Below are 25667 nucleotides of genomic sequence, written 5' to 3' on the forward strand. Positions count from 1 at the left end.
CTCGTTCTCCTTCAAAAGACATTCACACACTTTATCGATTTTTTTATGCCAAATACAATTTGATCCTTGATCATTGATGACTGTGATGTGGCAAAAGTTTACAAGTCTGAGCCTTTAATTTTAAATCTGTGATAAAACTGTTGAACGACTCACCTGCCTGCAGCAGCCCGTTCTGAAAATGTAGTTTTCAAAGGTTTTGTCCTTCTTCGGGGTACAATGTTCATCGAACATTTTAATGACGGCATCAGAATTGTCTCTATCTGCCTATCTTTCAAATACAAATGTATTAAAGATTTTGATCACCTGTGGAGCTGCTAAAGTGAGCAGCAACGCTACTTTTTGCTCATCAGGCTGTGCCTGTAAACCTAGAGTCGCTACATATAAGGTAAACTGCTGCTTAAAAACACACCAATTTACATCAATGTTACCAGTGACACAAATAATTTGTGGTGTTTTCAAACTATCCATCTTTTGATTTAGTGACCAGCTGAGCATTGAGATGTGTTCTTTTGATGCTCTTGGTTTGTTAGTAGATTTTCTTGTAGTACTTTTGCCTAGTTCTTCACTTTAGATCTTCAATATGTAGATCACCACACCTGGTACCATGTTACGTTTTAATGTGCTGCAATGATTGAGTCAGTGCACCAGAGAATGTCTCGTTTGTGACTAGTTAAAAGATTTTTAAAATTACAATAACGTGGGAAGAAAAACAATACTAATACTAAACTGTAAAGTTTTGATATATGAGAGCCAACAGTAAACACGACTATCCACGATAGTGCTGAGTGCTGAGGCTGCAGTGTGACCTGGTACATGTGTACTGCCACCTACTGCTCAGAGGTCTGACCTGTTAACATACAGAATTACTCAGAGTTACTGAAAATTACTGAGAGTTACTCAGAATTACTCAGTTACTCAGAATTACTGAGAATTACTCAGTTACTGAGAATTACTGAGAGTTACTCAGAATTACTGAGTTACTGAGAAATACTCAGAATTACTGAGAATTGCTGAGAATTACTCAGAGTTACTGAGAATTACCGACAGTTATTGAGAGTTGCTGAGAGTTACTCAGAGTTACTAAGAATTACTGAGTTACTCAGAGTTACTGAGAGTTACTGACAATTGCTCAGAGTTACTGAGAATTAGTCAGAGTTACTGGGAATTACTGAGAGTTACTGGGAATTACTGAGAGTTACTGGGAATACTGGGAATTACTCAGAGTTACTGGGAATTAGTCAGAGTTAATGGGAATTACTGAGAGTTACTGGGAATACTGGGAATTACTCAGAGTTACTGGGAATTAGTCAGAGTTACTGGGAATTACTGAGAGTTACTGGGAATACTGGGAATTACTCAGAGTTACTGGGAATTACTGAGAGTTACTGAGAATCAAAGTAATTGGGAATTACTCAGAGTTACTGGGAATACTGGGAATTACTCAGAGTTACTGAGAATTACTGAGAGTTACTGGGAATACTGGGAATTACTCAGAGTTACTGGGAATTACTCAGAGTTACTGGGAATACTGGGAATTACTCAGAGTTACTGGGAATTACTCAGAGTTACTGGGAATACTGGGAATTACTGAGAGTTACTGGGAATACTGGGAATTACTCAGAGTTACTGGGAATTACTCAGTTACTGGGAATACTGGGAATTACTCAGAGTTACTGGGAATTACTCAGAGTTACTGGGAATACTGGGAATTACTGAGAGTTACTGGGAATACTGGGAATTACTGAGAGTTACTGGGAACTGGGAATTACTCAGAGTTACTGGGAATACTGGGAATTACTGAGAGTTACTGGGAATACTGGGAATTACTCAGAGTTACTGGGAATTACTGAGAGTTACTGGGAATACTGGGAATTACTCAGAGTTACTGGGAATTACTGAGAGTTACTGGGAATACTGGGAATTACTGAGAGTTACTGGGAATTACTGAGAGTTACTGGGAATACTGGGAATTACTGAGAGTTACTCAGAATTACTGGGAATTACTCAGAGTTACTGGGAATTACTCAGAGTTACTGGGAACTGGGAATTACTCAGAGTTACTGGGAATTACTGAGAGTTACTGAGAATCAAAGTAATTGGGAATTACTAAGAGTTACTGGGAATACTGGGAATTACTCAGAGTTACTGGGAATACTGGGAATTACTGAGAGTTACTGAGAATTACTCGGAGTTACTGGGAATTACTGAGAGTTACTGGGAATTACTGAGAGTTACTGGGAATACTGGGAATTACTCAGAGTTACTGGGAATTAGTCAGAGTTACTGGGAATTACTGAGAGTTACTGGGAATACTGGGAATTACTCAGAGTTACTGGGAATTACTCAGAGTTACTGGGAATACTGGGAATTACTCAGAGTTACTGGGAATTACTGAGAGTTACTGAGAATCAAAGTAATTGGGAATTACTCAGAGTTACTGGGAATACTGGGAATTACTCAGAGTTACTGGGAATTACTCAGAGTTACTGGGAATACTGGGAATTACTCAGAGTTACTGGGAATTACTCAGAGTTACTGGGAATACTGGGAATTACTCAGAGTTACTGGGAATTACTCAGAGTTACTGGGAATACTGGGAATTACTGAGAGTTACTGGGAATACTGGGAATTACTCAGAGTTACTGGGAATTACTCAGAGTTACTGGGAATACTGGGAATTACTCAGAGTTACTGGGAATTACTCAGAGTTACTGGGAATACTGGGAATTACTGAGAGTTACTGAGAGTTACTCAGAATTACTGGGAATTACTGAGAGTTACTGGGAATACTGGGAATTACTCAGAGTTACTGGGAATACTGGGAATTACTCAGAATTACTGGGAATTACTGAGAGTTACTGGGAATACTGGGAATTACTCAGAGTTACTGGGAATACTGGGAATTACTCACACACCTCACAGGGGAACAGGTTCAATGTTGTTGTGAATTCTGAGGGAATCGAGACGCCGCAGAACCGGGGCGGCGCGCAGGGGCGCGGGCACGAGCGCGGTGTCGGTGACGCGGACACGGGCGCGCGCGGGGGCGGGGCTGCTGTCGGTGACGCGGACCCGGGCACGCGCTGGGTCAGTCAGACCGCCGCGGGCGCTCTCGCTGTCGAGTCTCTGAGCCGCTGATGGCGGCGGCCTGGACCTCGGCTTTGCTGCTGGCTGTGCTGGGTTTGGGCCTGGGCCCGGCTGCCTGCCGCCCCCCCGGGCTGTCCCCGCGGCCGTGCCGGGCCCCCCAGCAGTGGGAGGGCCGCGTTGTGATGTTCCAGCTCCGCACGGGCCGCAACCGCCGGGCGCGGCTCTCGTATGACGGCGGCGGGAGGAGGCTGCGGCTCCTGGAGGAGAGGAAGGGGCACGTCCCGTGCAAGAGGTGGGTCCCCCCCCAATAAAACCGTCCCCCCGAACCCCCCCCCAATAAAACCGTCCCCCCGAACCCCCAACCTCCCCTCCCCAAATAAAACCGTCCCCCCGAACCCCCCCCCAATAAAACCGTCCCCCCGAACCCCCAACCTCCCCTCCCCCAATAAAACCGTCCCCCCGAACCCCCCCCCAATAAAACCGTCCCCCCGAACCCCCAACCTCCCCTCCCCAAATAAAACCGTCCCCCCGAACCCCCCCCCCAATAAAACCGTCCCCCCGAACCCCCAACCTCCCCCCCCCCCCCCGAACCCCCAACCTCCCCCCCCCCCGAACCCCCAACCTCCCCCCCCCCCCGAACCCCCAACCTCCCCCCCCCCCCCGAACCCCCAACCTCCCCCCCCCCCCGAACCCCCAACCTCCCCCCCCCCCCGAACCCCCAACCTCCCCCCCCCCCCGAACCCCCAACCTCCCCCCCCCCCCGAACCCCCAACCTCCCCCCCCCCCCGAACCCCCAACCTCCCCCCCCCCCCGAACCCCCAACCTCCCCCCCCCCCCCCGAACCCCCAACCTCCCCCCCCCCGAACCCCCAACCTCCCCCCCCCCCGAACCCCCAACCTCCCCCCCCCCCCGAACCCCCAACCTCCCCCCCCCCGAACCCCCAACCTCCCCCCCCCCCCCCGAACCCCCAACCTCCCCCCCCCCCCCCGAACCCCCAACCTCCCCCCCCCCCCCGAACCCCCAACCTCCCCCCCCGAACCCCCAACCTCCCCCCCCCGAACCCCCAACCTCCCCCCCCCCCAAATAAAACCGTCCCCCCGAACCCCCAACCTCCCCCCCCCGAACCCCCAACCTCCCCCCCCCCCGAACCCCCAACCTCCCCCCCCCCCGAACCCCCAACCTCCCCCCCCCCAAATAAAACCGTCCCCCCGAACCCCCCCCAAATAAAACCGTCCCCCCGAACCCCCAACCTCCCCCCCCCCAAATAAAACCGTCCCCCCGAACCCCCCCCCCCAAATAAAACCGTCCCCCCGAACCCCCCCCCAAATAAAACCGACCCCCGAACCCCCCCCCGAACCCCCAACCTCCCCCCCCCCCCGAACCCCCAACCTCCCCCCCCCCCCGAACCCCCAACCTCCCCCCCCAAATAAAACCGTCCCCCCGAACCCCCCCCAAAAACAACCCCAAACCCCCCAAATAAAATTTCTCCCCCCCCCCCCCTCCAAACCCCCCCCCCCAAACTCACCTCCCCCCAAACAACCCGAGATCCTCCTACATCCTCCCTACCCCTCCCACCCCAAAAAACAACCAGAACATCCCCCCCCCCCCTAGAAACCCCCAGTCACCTCACACACATCCAGACACCCCCCCTCCCCAGCCCCCTCCACTACCCACCCCGCAGAAAACAGCGAGAGACCTCCCCATACCCTAATCTCCCCCCCCCCCCCCATCTGAGACCCCCCAAAGAAACCGTGAGGAGAGGATGGGTCACGTTGCGTGCAAGAGGTGTGTCACCCACCAAAAAACAACCAGAGACCCCCCCCCCTAGAAAACCCGAGACCTCCCCTGAATAATCCCCAGAGATCCCCCTTTCCTAGAAACCCCCCCAAAACAACCCGAGAGCCCCCGAGGAACTCTACCTCCCCCCAGACCCCCTACCCCCCCCCCAGACCCCCTACTCCACCCCCCCCAGACGGCCTACACCCCTCCCCACGAAAAACAACCCAAAACTCCTCCAACACTCCCCCAAAACCCCCTAATTCTCTTCCCCCCCCCCCCCCCGGGAAAAAAAACGCCGAGTCACACCCCATCCCCTCCTTTCCTCCCCTCAGTCCTCCACCCTGCCCCAAGACATCCCCCTCCACCCCAAGACACCCCTCCCCCTTTGCTGGAGACTCCTCCGCCCCCCCCCCTCCACCCCCCAGCTCTGGTATCCCGGGGCCAGTACCGCACTCCATCACAGCACCGCGATGATGGATGATGCTCTATGTGGCCTCACAGCGCCAGGGTCCCAGGTTTGATTCCCAGCTTGGCCCTCTGTCCATGTGGAGTCTGCACGTTCTCCCCGTGACTGCATGGGTTTCCTCCGGTTCCTCCCACAGTCCAAAAATGTGCAGGTTAGGTGGATTTGCCATGCAAAATTGTCTTTTATTGTCTAAAGATGAGGTGCTGTTCCATGGATTGGATAGAGGTGGGGGCCTGGGAAGAGTGCTCTTTCCAAGGATCAGTACAGATTCAATGGGCCGAATGACCGCCTCCTGCACTGTGGGGTTTCTGTAATATTCTGCTGTGCTCATTCGCCTTAGCCGTTCCTTCTGGTAATGACTTGTAATGTGGTGATAATAATCTTCATTAGTGTCACAAGTAGGCTTACATTAACACTGCAATGAAGCTACTGTGAAAATCCCCCAGTCGCCACATTCCGCCGCCTGTTCGGGTACACACAGGGAGAATTCAGAATGTCCAATTCACCTAACAGCACGTCTTTCGGGACTTGTGGGAGGAAACCCACGCAGACACGTGGAGAACGTGCAGACTCCGCACAGATAGTGACCCAAGTCGGGAATCGAACCTGGGACTCTGGAACTGTGAGGCAGTAGTGATAACCACTGTGCTACTGTGCTGCCATATTCCCACCACTCCCTGCTGAATTTGCTGTTGGATTTATTGCAGCTCTGTCTGCCCCCCCCCCCACCGCCCACACACACACTCAATGCCCTGATATTACAGATCATAAAGGCCATTCACTCAATCTTCGTTCAGTCTCCGCTATTTATTATTAATGATTTAGATGAGGATCGAAAGCCACATATCTAAATTTGCTGATGATGTAGTGATCGGCTGTGCACATGGAAGCATAACAGAAGTGTTAAGGTTAAGTGCATGGGCAAAACTGAATTTTAACATGAAATCATTCACCTTGGATTGACAAAGGATAGGATGGGATACTGCCAAAATGGTGAAAAGCTAGTAATAGTGTGAGTACAAAGAAAATTGGGTGGGGTATCCAGATACAGAGATCATTAAAATGGCATGAAGGAAACAGAAAATAATCGAAACGGTTAATGAATCTAGACTAGAGGACTATGATTCCTGGGGGTCGAATTCCTGTTTCAGCTATATAAAACCCTGGTTTGACCACACTGAAGGATATATTGCCATGGAGGGAGTGAATAGAATGTTGCCTTGACTTCCAGATGTTTAACTTGCGGAGAGAGTTCACGCAAAGAAGGATTTAGAAAGTCAGAGATGATTTTATCAAAGTTTTGAAAATATTACAGGAAATAGAAAAAGACAAACTCTTTTCCCCAATTTAACACTGCTCCCAAGTCCGATACACTCCAAAACTAAATTAGAGCCTGACCTTTTGGGAGTTTAATTGGGAAACATTTTTTCAGCCAAGGTGTCATAGAAATTTGGAATTCTCTTCTGCGAATCACTGTTAATGCTCGGTGTATTAATTTTTTAACTAAGGGACACGTGAGATATATGAAGTTAGGTTGCAAGTCGTCTCGCTGAAAGGCAGAACAGGCTCAAGGCGCTAAATAATGTATGCCTGTTGCTATGTTCCAATCCTCTTGGAGCAATCCCGCAGTTGTCTCATTCCTCCAGCATCCAGTACTTAGATGATTCTGGGGTCCTCCCACCCAGTGAGCCATTCCACACACTGATCACTGTTACTGTGTAAGGAGAATAATTCTTAAGTGGCATTTTTTGATATTAGTGTGAGGTGGTGCATTTTGGTGTGAAGAATGATGAGAGACAATATATGCTGAATGATAACATTTTCTAAGGGATTTGAAACAAATCTGTTGGACTTTAACCTGGTGTTGTATGACTTCTTACTGTGCTCACCCCAGTCCAACGCCGGCATCTCCACATCATTTTCAAAGGAGTGCAAGAAGAGAGACATCTGGGGGTGTTTTTGTTCAAATGTTTGAAAGTGTCCTGGCCATTTAACAGAGCTGTTGTTAACATGGAATCCTGGATTTTATTGGTAGAGGCACTGAGTACAAAAGACAGGAAAGTATGCTAAACCTGCATAGAACACTAGTTTGACCCTGGTAGGTATATTAAGTCCAGTTTCAATTTATGAAGGATATATGAAGGCTTTGGACAGGTTATAAAAAGAGATTTACTACAATGGTTCCACGGATGAGGAATGACAGGTATGTGCAGAGACTGGAGAAGTTGAACTTGTTTACTTGAGGACAGATATGACTAAGAGTACCTTTGATAACGATGGTCAAAAGCATGACTAGTTAGGATGGCGCAGTGGTTAGCACTGCTTCCTCACATCGCCGAGGACCTGGGTTCGATCCCGGCCCCGGGTCACTGTCCGTATCGAGTTTGCACATTCTCCCCATGTCTGCGTGGGTCTCACCCCCACAACCCAAAAGATGTGTAGGGTAGGTGGATTGGCCACGCTAAATTGCCCCTTAATTGGAACAAAAATAATTGCGTACTCTAATTTTTTTTTTAAACTTGACTAGTTTAGATAGAGTAAATAAAGAGAAACTGTTTACAGTGGCTAAAGAGTCAAAATCCAAGGGCACAGATTTAAAGTATTTGGCCAAAGAATCAGAGGCAACATGAGGAAACACGTGTATTATGCAATGAATGGTTAGGATTTGGAATGCACTACCAGCCTTCAAATGGAAATTGATTAATATTTGAAAGAGATAAATTGCAGGGACATAGGGCAAGTTGGACTAACAAATCTAGTCCTTGAAAGTGACACTGCAGATTTGACAGACCGATTAACTTCCTTCTGTGCTATCATATTGTCTAATTCCATGAAGCTGTGCCTCTTTGTCCTATTCTCAGTTTTAATGTAATATCCTGGATTTACCACATCGATTCCTTCACCATTCTTGCTACCTCTAAGATTGTTTTTCAAACTTTTTTTCTCGGCACCCACTTTGCCAACTGGCTGACCCACACCACCTTCACTTGCCCTGTCTATCCTGAGTCAAGGTGGTGTTTGGAACACTAAAGTTTTCTTGCTCCAGCCAATGGAGGGCAATAAAATCATCTAGTTTTCCATTATTAATCACTATCTGGTAGCCCCTGGTTCATTGAATTTCTGTCAACATTGAGTGAGGACAGGATCAGGCATGCCTGTGGTGTACTCCTGTCTATAAACATTCACAGTCCAGGGTCACACATGAAGAATAGTTACTCACGAGAAATACTTGAGGGCCGCCAACAATTGTGATTCTGCATTAATCGTGGGACACTGCCTCGAGGAAAGAAAGAAGTGAAGAAGACTGAGGAGAGGAGAACAAAGAACAGATGGCAACATAACGATGGTCAAAAGCATGACTAGTTAGGGTGGCGCAGTGGTTAGCACTGCTGCCTCACATCGCCGAGGACCTGGGTTCGATCCCGACCCCGGGTCACTGGGAGAGAGCTATATGTGGTTCCTGTAAATAAACCAGCCAGACCCAGAAATCTGAAGATGATGATATGGAAATCTTGATTTATAATTGGCTGAAATGCAATTCCATTTCTTGATGCAAGTTTATTCATCTTCAAAGTATTAGAAACAAGTTAATCAACTTTGATGAATGCTGACATTAAAACTGCCCCACAGCCAACTGGTAAGCTAACTATTCTGGTTGTCAGTAATCAGAGTGGACATTGAACAAAGTTTTCTCACATTCAATCGTGATGTGCTCATGTCTCCCCACCCAGAAGACATGCCATTGTAATCACTTCGTGGGGATTGATGTCTCCAATAATGTCGCTGTTGCTGCAATGGCAGCCGATTCCCTCCTACTGAAGATGATTCCATGGCGTCTCTGACACACAACCAACCTACAAGGGTGGCAGTGGTCTGTCCTATTCACATGGTGTGCAGAATGGACCCCGTGTGCAGAATGGACCCCCTAACGTTGAAACCTGGACGAGGTCCCTTTTTGGACACGACTTCCAGAGGTGGCTTTTTAATTGACCACCTCCAAAAGATTGCTTCAATGCTCCCCTCCCAACACATCCTGATCCCCAATCCACCCAAGAAAATTGACAATATCTGACTAACCGGTTGCTGCCAGACTGTTTAAATAGATGCTTCTGTGTTGAATGGCCATGATTGCACTAGTAATGTTTAACTGTGGGGGATGCAATTCCCGACCTAGTAGGATAATCAGATTTTAGGAAGGACTTGCAATTATTTTAGTACCATTAACCAAAAAAAGCCAATGAAGATGCCAAATAATTTTGATAATTGTGGCTAAAACTGTATGATCAATGGAGCGAACCCTGAGAGGAGGACAAAATAAAATATTTGCCATCTGCTGAATGCAGAAAAAAGGGGGTTCTTTTAGCAATATATATATATATATCTTTTTTCCCAGACCTCTGTTTCACAGCCACGCCACGAGACAGTACGTGTACTGAATTCAAAACCACAAATTCCCAGCAACACTTTTGGGATTTTAGAAGCATAGATTATAGGAGCAGGAGGAGGCTCTTGGAGCCTGCTCCACGATTCATTATGATCATCCAACTCAATAGCCTAATCCCGCTTTCCCCAATATCCTTTGATCCCCTTCAGTCTAAGTACTATATCTAACTGCTTCTTGAAAGCGTACTTTGGGTGTGAGTCTCCGTTTCTGAGACTAAGTTGACGCAAACAGAGAATCCAAGGACTTTCATGACAGAAAAATTGGAGCTGCACCTGCACCGATTCCAGTACTATTAAGGAGCTAGCAGCTCCACGCTGATGTTGACAAGCTGCAGCCGCACACACACATTACACTCCTCACACACACCATCCCAGCCGCGCACACACATTACACTCCCCACACACACTCATCCCAGCCGCACACACACATTACACTCCTCACACACACCATCCCAGCCGCACACACACATTACACTCCTCACACACACTATCCCAGCCGCACGCACACATTACACTCCCCACACACACCATCCCAGCCGCTCACACACATTACACTCCCCACTCACACTCATCCCAGCCGCACACACACATTACACTCCCCACACACACTCATCCCAGCCGCACACACACATTACACTCCCCACACACACTCATCCCAGCCGCACACACACATTACACTCCTCACACACACCATCCCAGCCGCACACACACATTACACTCCTCACACACACCATCCCAGCCGCACGCACACATTACACTCCCCGCACACACTCATCCCAGCCGCACACACACATTACACTCCCCACACACACCATCCCAGCCGCTCACACACATTACACTCCCCACACGCACTCATCCCAGCCGCTCATACACATTACACTCCCCACACACTCTCATCCCAGCCGCTCATACACATTACACTCCCCACTCACACTCATCCCAGCCGCACACACACATTACACTCCCCACACACACCATCCCAGCCGCACACACACATTACACTCCCCACTCACACTCATCCCAGCCGCACACACACATTACACTCCCCACACACTCTCATCCCAGCCGCACACACACATTACACTCCCCACACACTCTCATCCCAGCCGCACACACACATTACACTCCCCACACACACCATCCCAGCCGCACACACACATTACACTCCCCACACACACTCATCCCAGCCGCACACACACATTACACTCCCCACACACTCTCATCCCAGCCGCACACACACATTACACTCCCCACTCTCACCATCCCAGCCGCACACACATTAAACTCCCCACACACACCATCCCGGCCAACAAGATGGGACTGGGTATGCTGGAGCGCCCATTCTTGGGCCAGAGGGCACCCAGGGGGTGCTCTGAGGGGACCCTATACGACCCATGGCACCAGGTTCACAGTGGGCTATTAGCGGTGTGCGCAGCTGCATGGCTGCCTTGCCGTCCACCTCGTCCCTACAGCCCACCTCCTGGCCACTCCCCACTACTCTCTCCAACACCCCCCCCCCCCCCCCCCCCCCCCCAAGCCCAGGCAGAACACCCCCCCCCCCCCCCCGGCCAGGGACAACTGTCAGCAAACTGACGATGTTGGACACGCTGGTTTTACGATTTTTGAAAGCACAAATGAACTGCGCCGGCAGGAATTCGACCCACCGGAGGCAGAGAATCGCGGAGGCCCCGGAAAATACCGGGTTGGGCCCGCTAATGATATGCAAACGGTGTTCACTGTACGTGCGGCGTGAAACGCATTGACGCCGTTTTCGAGGCGACGGAAAATCACGATTTTGTGGCAAATTGGCACCTGCCGCGATTTTGCCGTTGGAGGCTATTCTCCGTCTGATCGCATTTCCCGAGTTCGGCATCAGCTAACAGAGAATCCCCCCCAATGTTTTGTACTCAACTGCTTCCTGTGGTAACAAATTCCACAGGCTTGCCACTTTGGACAGCACGGTAGCCCAAGTGATTAGCACTGTGGCTTCACAGCGCCAGGGTCCCAGGTTCGATTCCCCGCTGGGTCACTGTCTGTGCGGAGTCTGCACGTTCTCCCCGTGTCAGCGTGGGTTTCCTCCGGGTGCTCCGGTTTCCTCCCACAGTCCAAAGACGTGCTGTTGGGTGGATTGGCCGTGATAAATTGCTCTTGGTGACCAAAAAAAAAAGCTGTGCCAAGTTATTGGGTTACAGGGATAGGGTGGAAGTGAGGGCTTAAGTGGGTCGGTGCAGACTCGGTGGGCCAAATGGCCTCCTTCTGCACTGTATGGTCTATGTTCAGTGAAGAAATTTCTCCTCATCTCAGTCCTAAATGATATATCCCACATACTCTGACCGTGAGCCCCTGGTTCTGGACACCTCCACCATTGGAACATCCTTCCTGCATCTACCCTGTCCAGTCCTGTTGGAATTTTATAGCTTTCTATGCAATTCTCCTCGCTCATTCTTCCAGCGACTACAATCCTAACCGACTCAATCTCTCCTCATACGTCAGTCCCGCCATCCCAGTAATCAGTCTGGTATACCGTCTCTGCAGTCCCTCGAGAGCAAGAACATCCTTCTTAAGGAGACCAAAACTGCCCACTATATTCCAGTTGTGGCCTCACCACGGCCCTGTATAATTGCAGCAAGATACCCCTGCTCCTGTAATCTAATCCTCTTGTTATGAAGTGCTGCTCTTTTTAATAATGAAGCTCTATTTATAATATGATGTTATGTCCCAACAGCGTCGCCAATACTGTGGGTATTTCTATTTATCTCGGTGAACCACAAGTCTTTCCCTTGTATCATATTTACATACACAAGGATTACTTTGACATGCAAGCACAATATCTACTACGTGTTAAACTACACCTATCAGCTACAATAACCAATACTTAACTTCAGGGCAACCGGCACTGTGCAGATGGATAAGGCCTTTGTCTTGATCTCAGGTGGCTGGTTTGAAGACGTGGCTCTGTCTCTGCTGGGCTCATCCGTCAGGTAGCGATCGTTGGTCTTGAACTTGGCTAGCTGTTCCTGCTACAGTTGGCTGGCACAGGCCGGGTCCAAAAGAGACAGAACACATGGCTGTGCTCTCTTATCCCCCTGGGGTCCCGCGCTCTTAGGGGCAGTCCTTAACTTTGGACCCAGTAGTTCGACTGGGCTCTGATCACTGCCTTCGATTTCGACCAATAAAGGGGCGGGTGCCTTGGTAGCTGGGCAGGGCCTTAGTGGTCATTGACCTTGGCAGTTGGGCTCTCTGAGTAAAGGGAGTGGCGCCGATCAGTCTGTGGCTATCGGTTTTTTGATTGGAGTCCTATTATCCTAGGAAACAGGCCATTAAGAATGCAAACGAGTGGAGATTTCGATCAGGTCTAGCTATCTGTGTTTCAAATACACACAATCTCTGTATCTGTCTGAGTCCTGGGTTGGCCATAATTCCCATGGTCCTTTGCAGGTGGCCATCTCGGGTGGCTACATCCCGTCCTCTTGATCCTGAACGCGAAGCGTGGTGGATCACACTATCGATCCGTGTTCATCCTTGGTGGGCTGGTCACCCTTGGTCAAGGCAAGTTCTACTCTATCTTATGGTTTGGGACATTTGCCTAATATTTCGTTAATACATTCATAAATTAATTAACCTCTAAAGGGCACTATAATTCAGGTCACTATAAAACATTTAATTTATCCACACAGTTGATCTCTAGCTAACACTATCTAAGCTACTCATGTTGCTGGTGAATATCAAAGAACTTATATACAGTACAAAATTTAAAAAGCATCACATTTCTACTTAATCCTAATAAAGTTAAAGAGGTACATGGTTTATTCTTAGCAGCAATTGGTACATGAATTTAATTTTGTTGAATTCCAAAGAAGGCTTGGGCTGTATATATCGGGGAGCGGAGGCTTTTGCTCGCCATTTACGGAGTCGGAGTGTCTGAATGACACTGCAGATTATTGCAATTACTAGAAGGGCCTCTACTATGTATGAAAGGGGGTTCCATTTGGCAATGTTTTCGCACCAACTGGGGGTTTCGGTGCCTGTCTTTGTGTGTGGTGTGGTATCTGGCCGAGGGGTGTCATGTGTGGTAGTGTTCGGTCCTGGTGTGGTGTACATTAAAGTAGTCCGTTGCGCGCGCAGTTGCAGAAGTCCAGCGATGATCAAGACGCATGTCAGCAGTCCTTGCTTCATCCTGTCTTCCGTCTCCCGTGTATTCCTAGGAGTGCAAGCACAGTATCTGTTATTATCTTCGGTTAATATCTTGTTTTATTTGTCTTTCTCGCCTTACTCCAATTACCCATTATGATCGTCACATGTGTGACTACCTCAATTGTTTTTTTTTTAAATACCATTTTGGAGAGACAAGAAATGCAAATTTTTAAAGTACAGAGACTCACAGCTAGTGGTCGATGCTTGGAGTGGGTGGACAATTTATTTGACCAGTCTTTTCTTTACTTGCAACCAGTGGTGGGTGAGGCTTATCTTAACCAGCCGAATTGGAGCAGATGGTGTTTGTGAAAGGGAGACAGTTGTCGGCAAATGTGAGGGAGTTGCTTAACGTGATTATGATGCCCCCGATGGGGCAGGAAGTGGCAGTGATGATGGACGCAGAGAATGCTTTCGACTGGATGGAGTGGAAACTGCTGGGGCGGTATGGGTTTGGGCAGGGGTTTGTGGACTGGGTCCGGTTGCTGTACAAGGCACTGGTCACAAGTGTGCAGACGAACCGGGTGAGCTTGGGATATTTTGGGTTGCACCATGGGCTGAGGCAGGGGTACCTGCTCTCCCCGTTGCTTTTTGCCTTGGCGATAGAGCCACTGGCAATGGCGCTTAGAGCATCGAGGGACTGGAGAGGGATTGTGTGCGGGGGTCGACGAGTACTTGGTTTTGCTGTACACGGACGACCTGTTATATATTTCGGACCTATTGGGAGGCATTTGCTGCATCATGGGATGAAGTGCTTCGAGAAGTTGGCCATGAGACACATTAACTCCATACTCCCAGAATGCCTTGATCCACTGCAATTCCCATTCCGCCACAACCAGTCCACAGCGGACGCCATCTCCCTGGCCCTACACTCATCCCTGGAGCATCTCGACAACAAGGATTCCTACATCAGACTTCTATTCATTGACTACAGTTCCACCTTTAACACCATAAACCCAGCCAAACTCATATCAAAGCTCCAAAACCTAGGACTTGGCTCCTTCCTCTGCAACTGGGTCCTCGACTTCCTGACCCAAAGACCACAATCAGTAAGGATAAACAACAACACCTCCTCCACGATAGTCCTCAATACCGGCGCCCCGCAAGGCTGGGTATTTAGTCCCTTCCTATACACACACGACTGCGTGCAAAATATGGCTCCAACTCCATTTACAAGTTTGCTGATGACATGACCGGAGTGGGTCGGATCTCGAACAACGATGAGTCAGAGTACAGGGGGGAGATAGGGAACATGGTGGAGTGATGTAACAACAACAATCTCTCCCTCAATGTCGACAAAGCCAAAGAGCCAATCATTGACTTCAGGAAGCAAAGTACCGTACACAATGTTGCCTGCATCAATGGTGCCGAGGTGGCGATGGGTGGAGATGGTTGACAGCTTTAAATTCCTAGGGGTGCACATCAACAATCTGCCCTGGTCCACCCACGTTGACGCTATGGCTAAAAAAGCACAACAGCGCCTATAATTTGTCAGGAAACTAAGGAAATCCGGCATGTCCACATTGGCTCTTACCAACTTTTACAGATGCACCATAGAAAGCATCCTATCTGGCTGCATCACAGCCTGGTATAGCAACTGCTCGGCCCAGGACCGCAAGAAACTACAGAGTCGTGAACACCGCCCAGTTCATCACACAAACCCACCTCCCATCCATTGACTTTATCTACATCTCCCGCTGCCTTGGGAAAGCGGGCAGCATAATCAAAGACCCCTCCCACCGGGTTATTCTCTCTGCCAACCCCTTTCATCGTGCAGAAGATATAAAAATCTGAGAACATGCACTAACAGATTCAAAAACAGCTTCTTCCCCGCCGTTACCCGATTCCTGAATGACCCCTTTAGGGACTGACCTGATCTCTTCACACATCTTCTTTATTGAGTAGTATTAAACTCTGTATGCTTCGCCCGATGCCTGTGTCTATATATTTACATTGTGTATTTATAGTATGTCCTATGTTTTTCATGTATGGAATGATCTGCCTGGAATGTACACAGAACAATACTTTTCACTCTATCTCAGTACACGTGACAATAAATCAAATCCAACTCACTGATTCAGCCTTAGAACATAACCAGTAATGATGTGGAGATGCTGGCGTTGGACCGGGGTGAGCACAGTAAGAAATCTTACAACACCAGGTTAAAGTCCACCAGGTTTGTTTCAAATCACTAGCTTTTGGAGCACTGCTCCTGCCTCAGGTGAATGAGGCTCACCTGAGGAAGGAGCAGTGCTCCAAAAGCTAGTGATTTGAAACAAACCTGGTGGACCTTAACCTGGTGTTGTAAGACTTCTTACTATAACCAGGAATGGGATTGAACTGGTGACAGGGGACCAGTTTTTGTGGCAACAGTTAAAGACTATGGCTTTGGTCTTTCTAATATTTAATTGGAGGGAATTGCACATTATAAAAGACAATCAGATAATCAGGCTGACAACACTGAGACAATGGAGGAGCTGAGGAACATCAGAAATGTATGAAAGTTCTTTCTGTGCAAAGTTACAAAGATCTGGTTCTGTTATATTCCATTCTTTCATTCCTTCCAGATTTTATGAATACATTTATCTGTATAAAAATTCAGTCCTTTTCAAGATTGAGCAAGTGACAAAGCAGTGCACCAAACTACCCCTCGTTCAGGCATGGGATCCATATGATATCCCTGACAACTCAACCTATGAAGATGAATACAATATTGGTGGGCCTGGAGACCAGATAAAGGTCCAAGAATGGTCAGATAGGAAACCTGCTCGTAAATGTAAGTAGCATGCATTTTGTACCGTTGCAATAAAGTTTTACGGCTCGGTCTATTTTGTACAACACAGAAGCATGAAGGCCCAATAGTTTTATGGTGTAGTAGCAGAGTGGTAATTAATCCAGAATTAATGATCTGGAGCTGAGTTCAAATCTCACTCCAGCAGCTGTCTGTTTAATTTCAGTTAATAATTAAGTCTGAAATCAGTGTAATGATTACCGTGTAACTACTGGATTGTCGTTAAAACTCATCTCGTTCATTAATGCCTTTTAGAAAAGGAAGTATTTTTCTGCCATCCTTGCCTGATCTGGCATTTAAGTGACTCTAGACTCCCAGCAATGACCCTTCACTGCCATGTGGAAAGGCCTATCAAGCTACTCTTGTATTCAAGATGGTGGCTGAACATCAGCTTCTCAAAGGCAGTTGAGGACTGGCAACAGATGTGCTTTCCAGTGAATTACGCACCTCATGAATTATTATTTTTTTAAGTTGTTGAGTTGGGGCAGCACGGTGGTGCAGTGGTTAGCGCTGCTGCCTCACGACGCCATGGACCCGGGTTCGATCCCGGCTCCGAGTCATTGTCTGTCTGGTGTTTGCGTGTTCTCCCCGTGTTTGTGTTGGTCTCACCCCCAGAAACCAAAGATGTGCAGGGTAGGTGGATTGGCCATCCTAAATTGCCCCTTAATTGGAACAAATAAAGAATTGCGTCCTCTAAATTTTTTTTTTAAAGTTGTTGAGTTATGGACCTGGGCTCGACCCCCAACAAGGCAGATGGTGGAATTTAAAAGCTCAGTAAAATATCGGCACAGTGGTTAGCACTGCTCCATTTGGGAGACTACGGGCGGGATTCTCCGTGCTTTGCCTCCTTCCTGTTTTGAATAATGACATTGGCAGTTTTTCAATCCTCTGGCACTTTTCCAGAATTTAAGGATTCATGGAGGATTACCAGCAGCATCCGCTATCTCCGTAGCTACTTCCTTTAATACCCTGGGATGGAACCAATGAAGTTCAGAGGACTTATCGGCCTTTAGCCGATAAGACAAGAGATAGATAAGAGCGAACAAGTGGATTTGGTATATTTGGATTTTCAGAAGGCTTTGAATAAGGTCCCACACAAGAGATTAACAAACAAAATTGGAGCACAAAAGATCAGGGTACTATACTTACCCGGGTCCTGTGAGGGAGCAGTGCTAACCACTGCCGATATTTTATTGAACTTATAAATTCCACCATCTACCTTGTTGGGATTTGAACCCAGGTCCCCAGATCATTTCCCTGGGCCTCTAGATTACTCATCAAGTGACAATACCACTATGCCACTGCCCTCCCAGTCAAGCTACTAAAGAATACAATGGCTTAAATCTTCCCAGCTCTAGGGCAGTGTAACTGGGGACACCCCAAAGATACAATGGGGGACACCCTACCTACCCCAACACAACCTGATGTTCCAAAGTAAGATTTGCACAGCAGTTTCCTGGCAACTATTTGACAATTGCTCAGCATCTGAAAATGTAATTTAAATTGTAAACTCCGTTTCTGACTGTATTACATCAATAGTTATCCAGAAATAAGTTAGAAGAATTAAAACCACTTCTAACTTCTGGGTAAGTACTGTCCAGACACCCCCGCCCTCACTCATGGGTCTCCCCACCTTCACGGTACTCTCTCCATCCACTCCCTGACAATTCTCCTCCACTCCACTCCCATCAGGCCCAATTCCTGTCTCCCCCACCCCCCAAAATTAAGGCCCATCTCCCAGCTGGGGGGGGGGGGGGGGGGGGGGGGGTTGGTAGCTGACCTGATCAGTGCTGTACAAAAGCTTTGACACTGGACTGAAGGCTTCAGGCGCGTGCTGCACTGCACAGTCTGTTATTGTACACCAAAGAGAAAATGCTGGAAAATCTCAGCAGGTCTGGCAGCATCTGTAAGGCGAGAAAAGAGCTAACGTTTCGAGTCCAGATGACCCGTCGTCAAAGCTAAAAGACATCGAATGTGAAAGATATTTATACTGTGGGGTGAGGGAATGAAAGATGTGTCATAGCCACAGAAACCAAAGGAACAGGGTGCTAATGGCCACAGAAACCAAGAGAACAGAGTGCCAATGGCCACAGAAACCAAAGGAACCGGGTGCTAATAGCCACGGAAACCAAGGGAACAGAGTGCTAATGGCTGTCCCCAGAGAGAACAAAAGGTGTGAAAGGCCAAACAGCAGAGAAACTAACATCAGAGTGTAAACTGACAGATGTAGATGTGGGGGGAGGGGAATAGGAAGCAAAGTGGAGAAAAGGTAAGGGAAGATCCCCCGGCAAGGGGGATAAGATAGGGGGAATATATATAAAGGAAGACAAGAAAGAAAGAACTGGTAAGACAGTTAAAATGAAATGGGATGAAAACAAAGGGGTCGGGGTGGGGTAGAGCTAATTATCTGAAGTTGTTGAATTCGATGTTGAGACCGGAAGGCTATAGCGTGCCTATCCGGAAGATGAGATGTTGTTCCTCCAGTTTGCGTTGAGCTTCACTGGAACATTGCAGCAGGCCAAGGACAGACATGTGGGCATGGGAGCAGTGTCTTGTGTTAAAATGGCAAGCAACGGGAAGGTCAGGGTCCTGAATGCACACAGACCAAAGATGCTCAGCAAAGTGATCACCCAGTCTGCGTTTGGTCTCCGATATAGAGGACACGATTGGGAGCAGCAAATGTAATAGAGGTGCAAGTGAAACGCTGCTTAACCTGGAGTGAGTGTTTTGGGCCTAGGATGAAAAGCATGGAAGAGGTAAAGGGGCAGGTGCCTTGGGTGATGGGAGAGGTGTTGGGTATGGTGGAGGAGTGGACTAGATTATCTCTGAGGGAACGGTCTCTGCGGAATGCTGACAGAGGGAGTGAAGGGAAGATGTGTTTGGTGGTGACATCACGCTGGAGTTGGAGAAAATGGCGGAGGATTATGCTTTGCATATGGAGGCTGGTGGGGTGAAATGTGAGAATGAGGGGGAACCTATCCTTGTTCTGGGAGGGAGGGGAGGGGGCGAGGGTAGTGGCGCAGGAGATGGACTGCACACTGTTGAGGGCCATGTCAACAACTGTAGGTGGGAAATCACGGGTGAGGAAGATGGAATATTAGTAGATAGTCTATTGCCGGAAATGGAGACAGAAAGGTCAAGGAAGGGAAGGGACTGAGACGGACCAGGTGAAGTGATGGAGGGGTGGAATCTGGCAGCAAAGTTGATGAATTGTTCCAGTTCCGGACGAGAGCATGAACCAGCACCAAAATAGTCAGCGATGTACCGGTAAAGGAGTTGTGGGAGGGGACCGGGGTAGGCCTGGAACAAGGAATGTTCCACATACCTCATAAAAAGGCACGGTTATTGTTCAGCTTGTAGTAGCCTTTTCGAATCCTGAAACATATTCACATTTCTTTATTTGTGCTTTATTCACAGTTGAACAATGGATTGGTGTTTACACAGTTAAGGATTGCTATCCCGTGCAAGAGACATACACCGAGAGCTACAACGTGACAACGTCCACACGGTTTTTTGATCTGCAGCTAGGGATCCGTGACCCGTCCGTGTTCACCCCACCCAGCACCTGCCAGGTGGCCAGCCTAGAGGAGATGAGCAATGACTGCTCACCATAGGTTCTGGCTTAGGCAACACATCATTAGTTAGCAATTCCACCTGCCATCAACAACCTTTTCTGTAAAGGGGGGGAAAAACTGTTGTCGCCTCCTTTTGGTGGCTAAGGGAGCTGACAGTTCGCTTCCCTCTGTGGGAGTTCAGTTCCTCTGTATCCAACTAACTCTGCTGATTGATGTGTTACTTCCGGTGGGGGGGGATAAGTTACTGCTTAGATCTTCTGTAGTTGATGTGTAAACGTGCCTTGGGGCTAGGCATGTTACTGGTGAATGCATGGCTAAACTTGTTAATTAACTGTCACCTATTAACAAAACTGCCGTAGACCTCGACAAGTTACTAAATGTAGTTGTCTCTTTTTGAGTTCTTGGACAAGTATTAAAACCACGGAAAAATAACAGGTTAGAAATATTCCTAAAATAATAGTAAAATGCTGTAGACGCTGGAGCGTAGGGCAGCACGGTAGCATAGTGGTTAGCACAATTGCTTCACAGCTCCAGGGTCCCAGGTTCGATTCCCGGCTTGGGTCGCTGTCTGTAGGGAGTCTGCACGTTCTCCCCGTGTGTGCGTGGGTTTCCGCTGGGTGCTCCGGTTTCCTCCCACAGTCCAAAGATGTGCAGGTTAGGTGGATTGGCCATGCTAAATTGCCCCTAGTGTCCAAAATTGCCCTTAGTGTTGTGTGGGGTTACTGGTTTATGGGGATAGGGTGGAGGTGTGGGCTTGGGTAGGGTGCTCTTTCCAAGAGCCGGTGCAGACTCAATGGGCCGAATGGCCTCCTTCACTGTAATTTCTATGTTCGAAAGCGACAACAGATCTGGCAGCATCTGTGCAGAGAGTTTGTATTATGCTTAATGTGACTCCAATGAGTCATATTCTCGAAACGTTAGCTATTCCGCTCTCCACAGATGCTGCCAGATCTGCTGAGCCTCCTTTCTAACAATTTCTGTATAACTAGTTATCTCTAATTATTCACAGATGAATGAACATAAATTGAAAATGCTTGAGATTTTATTTTAACATTTATGTGTATTACAAGCACCATTTTAACATTTAGAAAGGGTAAAGCTATAATTCAAGCAACAATTTGCCTTTTACCTCGAGGGACAAATTAAATCTCTTCTCTGGCCTTTTTCTTGCTTAGAGGCAAAGAGATATTGAGTTGATTTTCAATGTAAAAATTGTTTTGCAGCCTGAATGCTCTGCAATGATTAACTATTAAAAAGGGGCCATGATGTGGAGATGCCGGCGTTGGACTGGGGTGAGCACAGTACGAAGTCTTACAACACCAGGTTAAAGTCCAACAGGTTTGTTTCGATGTCACTAGCTTTCGGAGCGCTGCTCCTTCCTCAGGTGAATGAAGAGGTCTGTTCCAGAAACACACACATAGACAGATTCAAAGATGCCAAACAATGCTTGGAATGCGAGCATTAGCAGGTGATTAAATCTTTACAGATCCAGAGATGGGGTAACCCCAGGTTAAAGAGGTGTGAATTGTATCAAGCCAGGACAGTTGGTAGGATTTCGCAGGCCAGATGGTGGGGGATGAATGTAATGCGACATGATTCATGATTGGACTTTAACCTGGTGTTGTAAGATTAAAAAGGGGGAAATTTGCGTGACACTGTTTCGAGTGGTGCTTTGCAGATATGTCTATTTCCCCAGAATGCACAGTACCTTGAGCTACTGTCTGAATTGATACAAATCTGCAGCGATGTTACATGAATGAATTTCCAATAAGGATACATTTGTTTGTGAATTGAATAATGCGTGCAATAAGTTCTTTCTATATTTAATAGGGTTCAGTGTATATGTTAATTTTATGTAATTCGAACCTATAAAATTAAAGCTTTCCTCAAAATTATGGCTGGTTCTCTGTGCAGACACATTTTTGCAGTATAACCAAATGTTTAGAATTTAAATAATGTTGTGCACATTTAGCATACTGCACACACATCTCCCAGCAGGCAGTTTTCATTCTTGGCTTGCCATGAATGGCTATTGAATTCACATCTCTCAATCTAGTAAATTGCCCTAAAATAACACAAGAAATAGGAGCAGGAAGGAGACCATTTGGCCTGATCTGATGCTCAATGTGATTGTGGCCGATCTAGGTTTCAAGTCTGCCTCCCTGCACAGTCCCGACATCCTTTGATTCCATGAGAGACCAAAGATCTTAAATGTATTGAACAATGCAGCTTCCACAACCTTCTGGGCAGAGAATAATTTCCACACATCTCAGCCCTAAATGATCAGAGCCTTATCCCGAGACTCTGTCACCATGCTTTAGATTCCTTAACCAAAGGAAACAATTCCTCTGTCTACCCTATCAATCCCCTTCAGAATCGTGTACGTTTCAATGAGGTTGTCGCTCATTCTTCTAAATTCGCGAAAAAAGTGACCCAATTTGCTCATTGAAAATCCCCTTTTCCCAGGGATCGATTCAGTGAATCATTGCTGTCCCACCTCCAATGCAAGTATATCTTTTAAATATGGAAACCAAAACTACACATGGTACTCTGTATGTAATCTCATCAAAACCTTGCACAACTCTAGCAAGACTTATCTATTCTTATACTCATATCCCCTTGCAATAAAGGCCAACATGTCCTTTGTCTTCCTAATTGCTGATGTACCTGTATGTTAACTTTTTGCACATTCACGTTGGATGTCGGACCTGACCGGGTGCATTGAGTTTTTTTTTAAAACACACCTCGAGTCCAGTGCATAAAGTACTGGAACATTCTGAGGAAGAATCTGAGATATAGAAGTCAAACATGGTTAAGTTACGCATTGAGCTGCTCCTTATGGTGAACAGGCGGGTATGGAGGTTGACACAGGTGTTTCTATCATGGTGGTGGGGCACAGACCTGTAAGTACCAATGAGGAGTCCAACCTGTAGCCATCTGGGATGGCCACTTCCAGAATACAAAATGGACATTTGCAAAGATTGCAGGGAAAAATGGACAGTGTTAAGAAAGCAAGCAGGCACAGAGCCTGTCTGCATATTTGAGAAACAGCTCCCAGACGAGACTGAAACTGTCGGCCCATTAGCATATGGATGGCCCATCTCCGGGAACAAAGGGAGATACTTAAGTAACCGATCTGGCTCCAGACCTCGCGGCGCCAGTTCCCCAAACCAAAAGCAGAAAACAAAGCCAGGCCAACGGCCACCTAGGACACGCCCGGCCATCAGGGCACCCACCCCTTTATTGGTCAGGATCAATACGAGTGATCAAGGAATGGCACAATTGATTGGGTTAGTTCAAGGCCCGCCCAAAAGCGCGCGAAGCCCCATTCGGGTATAAGAAGAAGGCCCCAAGAGAGAATCACTCTCTTGGAATCGGCTCAAAGCGGAGAGACCTGTCCACCAGCTGCACCAGAAGCAAGTAAGTCCAAGGTCAACGCTCGCTACCAGACGGACGACCTTAGCTGTTCCCCTTCACCACTTCGACCCCAGCAGCCTCAGATCTGAACAACGGCCATTGTTCCTTAGACTGAGTGGGCGCCCGAAGCTAAGTATAGGCTTTAGCAGTAGTGATAGTTTAGTCTAGTATTTCGTGCATGAGTATATTTTGCTGTGAATATAAATAAATAGTATTGACTTTGAACTAACTAACTGGTGTACCGACTCTTTGATCGGTATTCGGGTTTGAACCTTGTGGCGGTATCGAAAGATTCCTGGCGACTCTAAAGCAAACGTAATTAGAATTAAGGATGGCGACCATATTGACCACCATATTTAGAAACGACCAAAGGGCAATATTTACTGACGACCTCTGACAGGATTCGACCTAGAAGTGGCCTAGTCACTCCGAGAGAACCCAAATTTGAATTGGAATCCAATTGGAAACAGAAAAACCACAAGTGTAAGAACAATACTGATCAAACCTCCAAGATTCGGAAGTGTGCTAATGCATGCGTACTAACAGGGTTATAAGGTAAACCTGAGAGATTTTGTTGCGTAAAACTGTCGGGAGTTTTGTCGGCCGGAAATTAGAGTAAGCCGTACCCGTGTTTACATCACCACTTTATCACCCCTGTTCCAAATTCGGTAGAAACCCCATAGATAGAGAAAATTGGCAATGGAATGCCTTATGATCCCCCAGGAATTCGAGGTCGCAGTGACCAGTAGAGTAGGACAGTGCCCCATTAGGGAAGAAGAGATCAGAAAATATCTCTTAAGGGAAAGGATGACCCCTTTGGAGTGAAACCGCATTTGTTAAAACAGAGGAAGAGCAGGCAGACATGCATCCAGTTAGGACGCACCAGAACCCCACATGGGTAAATGAGGGCAGGAACAGCCCACAGCAAACCAAACCCCAGGAGTGTTATAATTGTGGACAATTAGGACACGATGCACGAGAGTGCAATGCACCCCAGAAGCAACAGAGAAACCAACAGACAGGCACCCTAAATAATAGGGCAAAGCCAATCCATAGTGTTAGCGCCCGTTCTGAGAACACAGATATGAACGGCACCGACTGACGGTGTTCGGGCTCCCCAACTTGGGTCCGCGACACCCTTTGGGACCAGTCCGGTAGACCGGTAGTGGCAGGCTCAGTCCGGGGACACCCCGTAGAATTTCTCTGGAACACAGGATGGTCCCGCACCACGCTCAATTCCTCCATGATGTTTCAGCGAGACGTGTGGCCCACCACTGACACCATTACACTCAGTGGTTTTACAGGGCAGTTACAGCAGGGACACATCACAGCCCCTGTAGCGATACAAATAGGGAACATTACAACTAAACACCCCGTAGTTTTGGTCGATCTACCCCAGACAGCTGAACATCCTAGGAATCGATTTTATGAGCTCCCACAACCTCTCTTTTGATCCAGTGAATAAATGTGTTTGGAGAATGGCAAAGGCAGAACGAGCCCACGCCACGCTCACAGTTGGAGACTATGAAAACAGGATTAGCACAGTAGGAGATTTCTGGTTCGACCCTCGAGCCATTAGTCAGGACAAACAGGTTAGGGAAGTCCTGCAGCAACACAAAGCAGCATTTGCACAGCACAAGCATGACTGTGGCAAAATAGCTGGCTTGGTAAACATTACAGGTCCCGACCCCAGCAGTATGGTTTTCCCCAAGAGGCAGAGGGAGAAATCTCCAAAGTAATAGAGAGTTTGCTTGATCAAGGCGTACTCAGATCAGTAGCCTCCACAAACAACGCACCGATTTGGCCCGTCAGGAAACCCGATGGATCATGGCGACTGACCATTGATTATCGGGAACAGAACAAGGTAACCCCAGTAGCAGCCCCCACCGTAGTCCCGAGACCATGCTCAAACAGGGACTCC

The 25667-nt window shown here is 47.8% G+C and overlaps 1 protein-coding gene across 1 annotated transcript; it reads left to right on the top strand.

Moving 5' to 3' along the window:
* Positions 1–3072: 3072 nt before the first annotated feature.
* Positions 3073–22224, top strand: epdr1 (ependymin related 1). The gene is made up of 3 exons (XM_072466843.1): positions 3073–3376; positions 16531–16739; positions 20172–22224. Exons 1-3 carry the CDS (start codon positions 3135–3137, stop codon positions 20366–20368), a joined length of 648 nt encoding a protein of 215 aa, XP_072322944.1. The 5' UTR covers positions 3073–3134; the 3' UTR covers positions 20369–22224.
* Positions 22225–25667: the final 3443 nt, after the last annotated feature.

Source organism: Scyliorhinus torazame, chromosome 11 (assembly GCF_047496885.1).
Source record: "Scyliorhinus torazame isolate Kashiwa2021f chromosome 11, sScyTor2.1, whole genome shotgun sequence".
Lineage (NCBI taxonomy): Eukaryota > Metazoa > Chordata > Chondrichthyes > Carcharhiniformes > Scyliorhinidae > Scyliorhinus > Scyliorhinus torazame.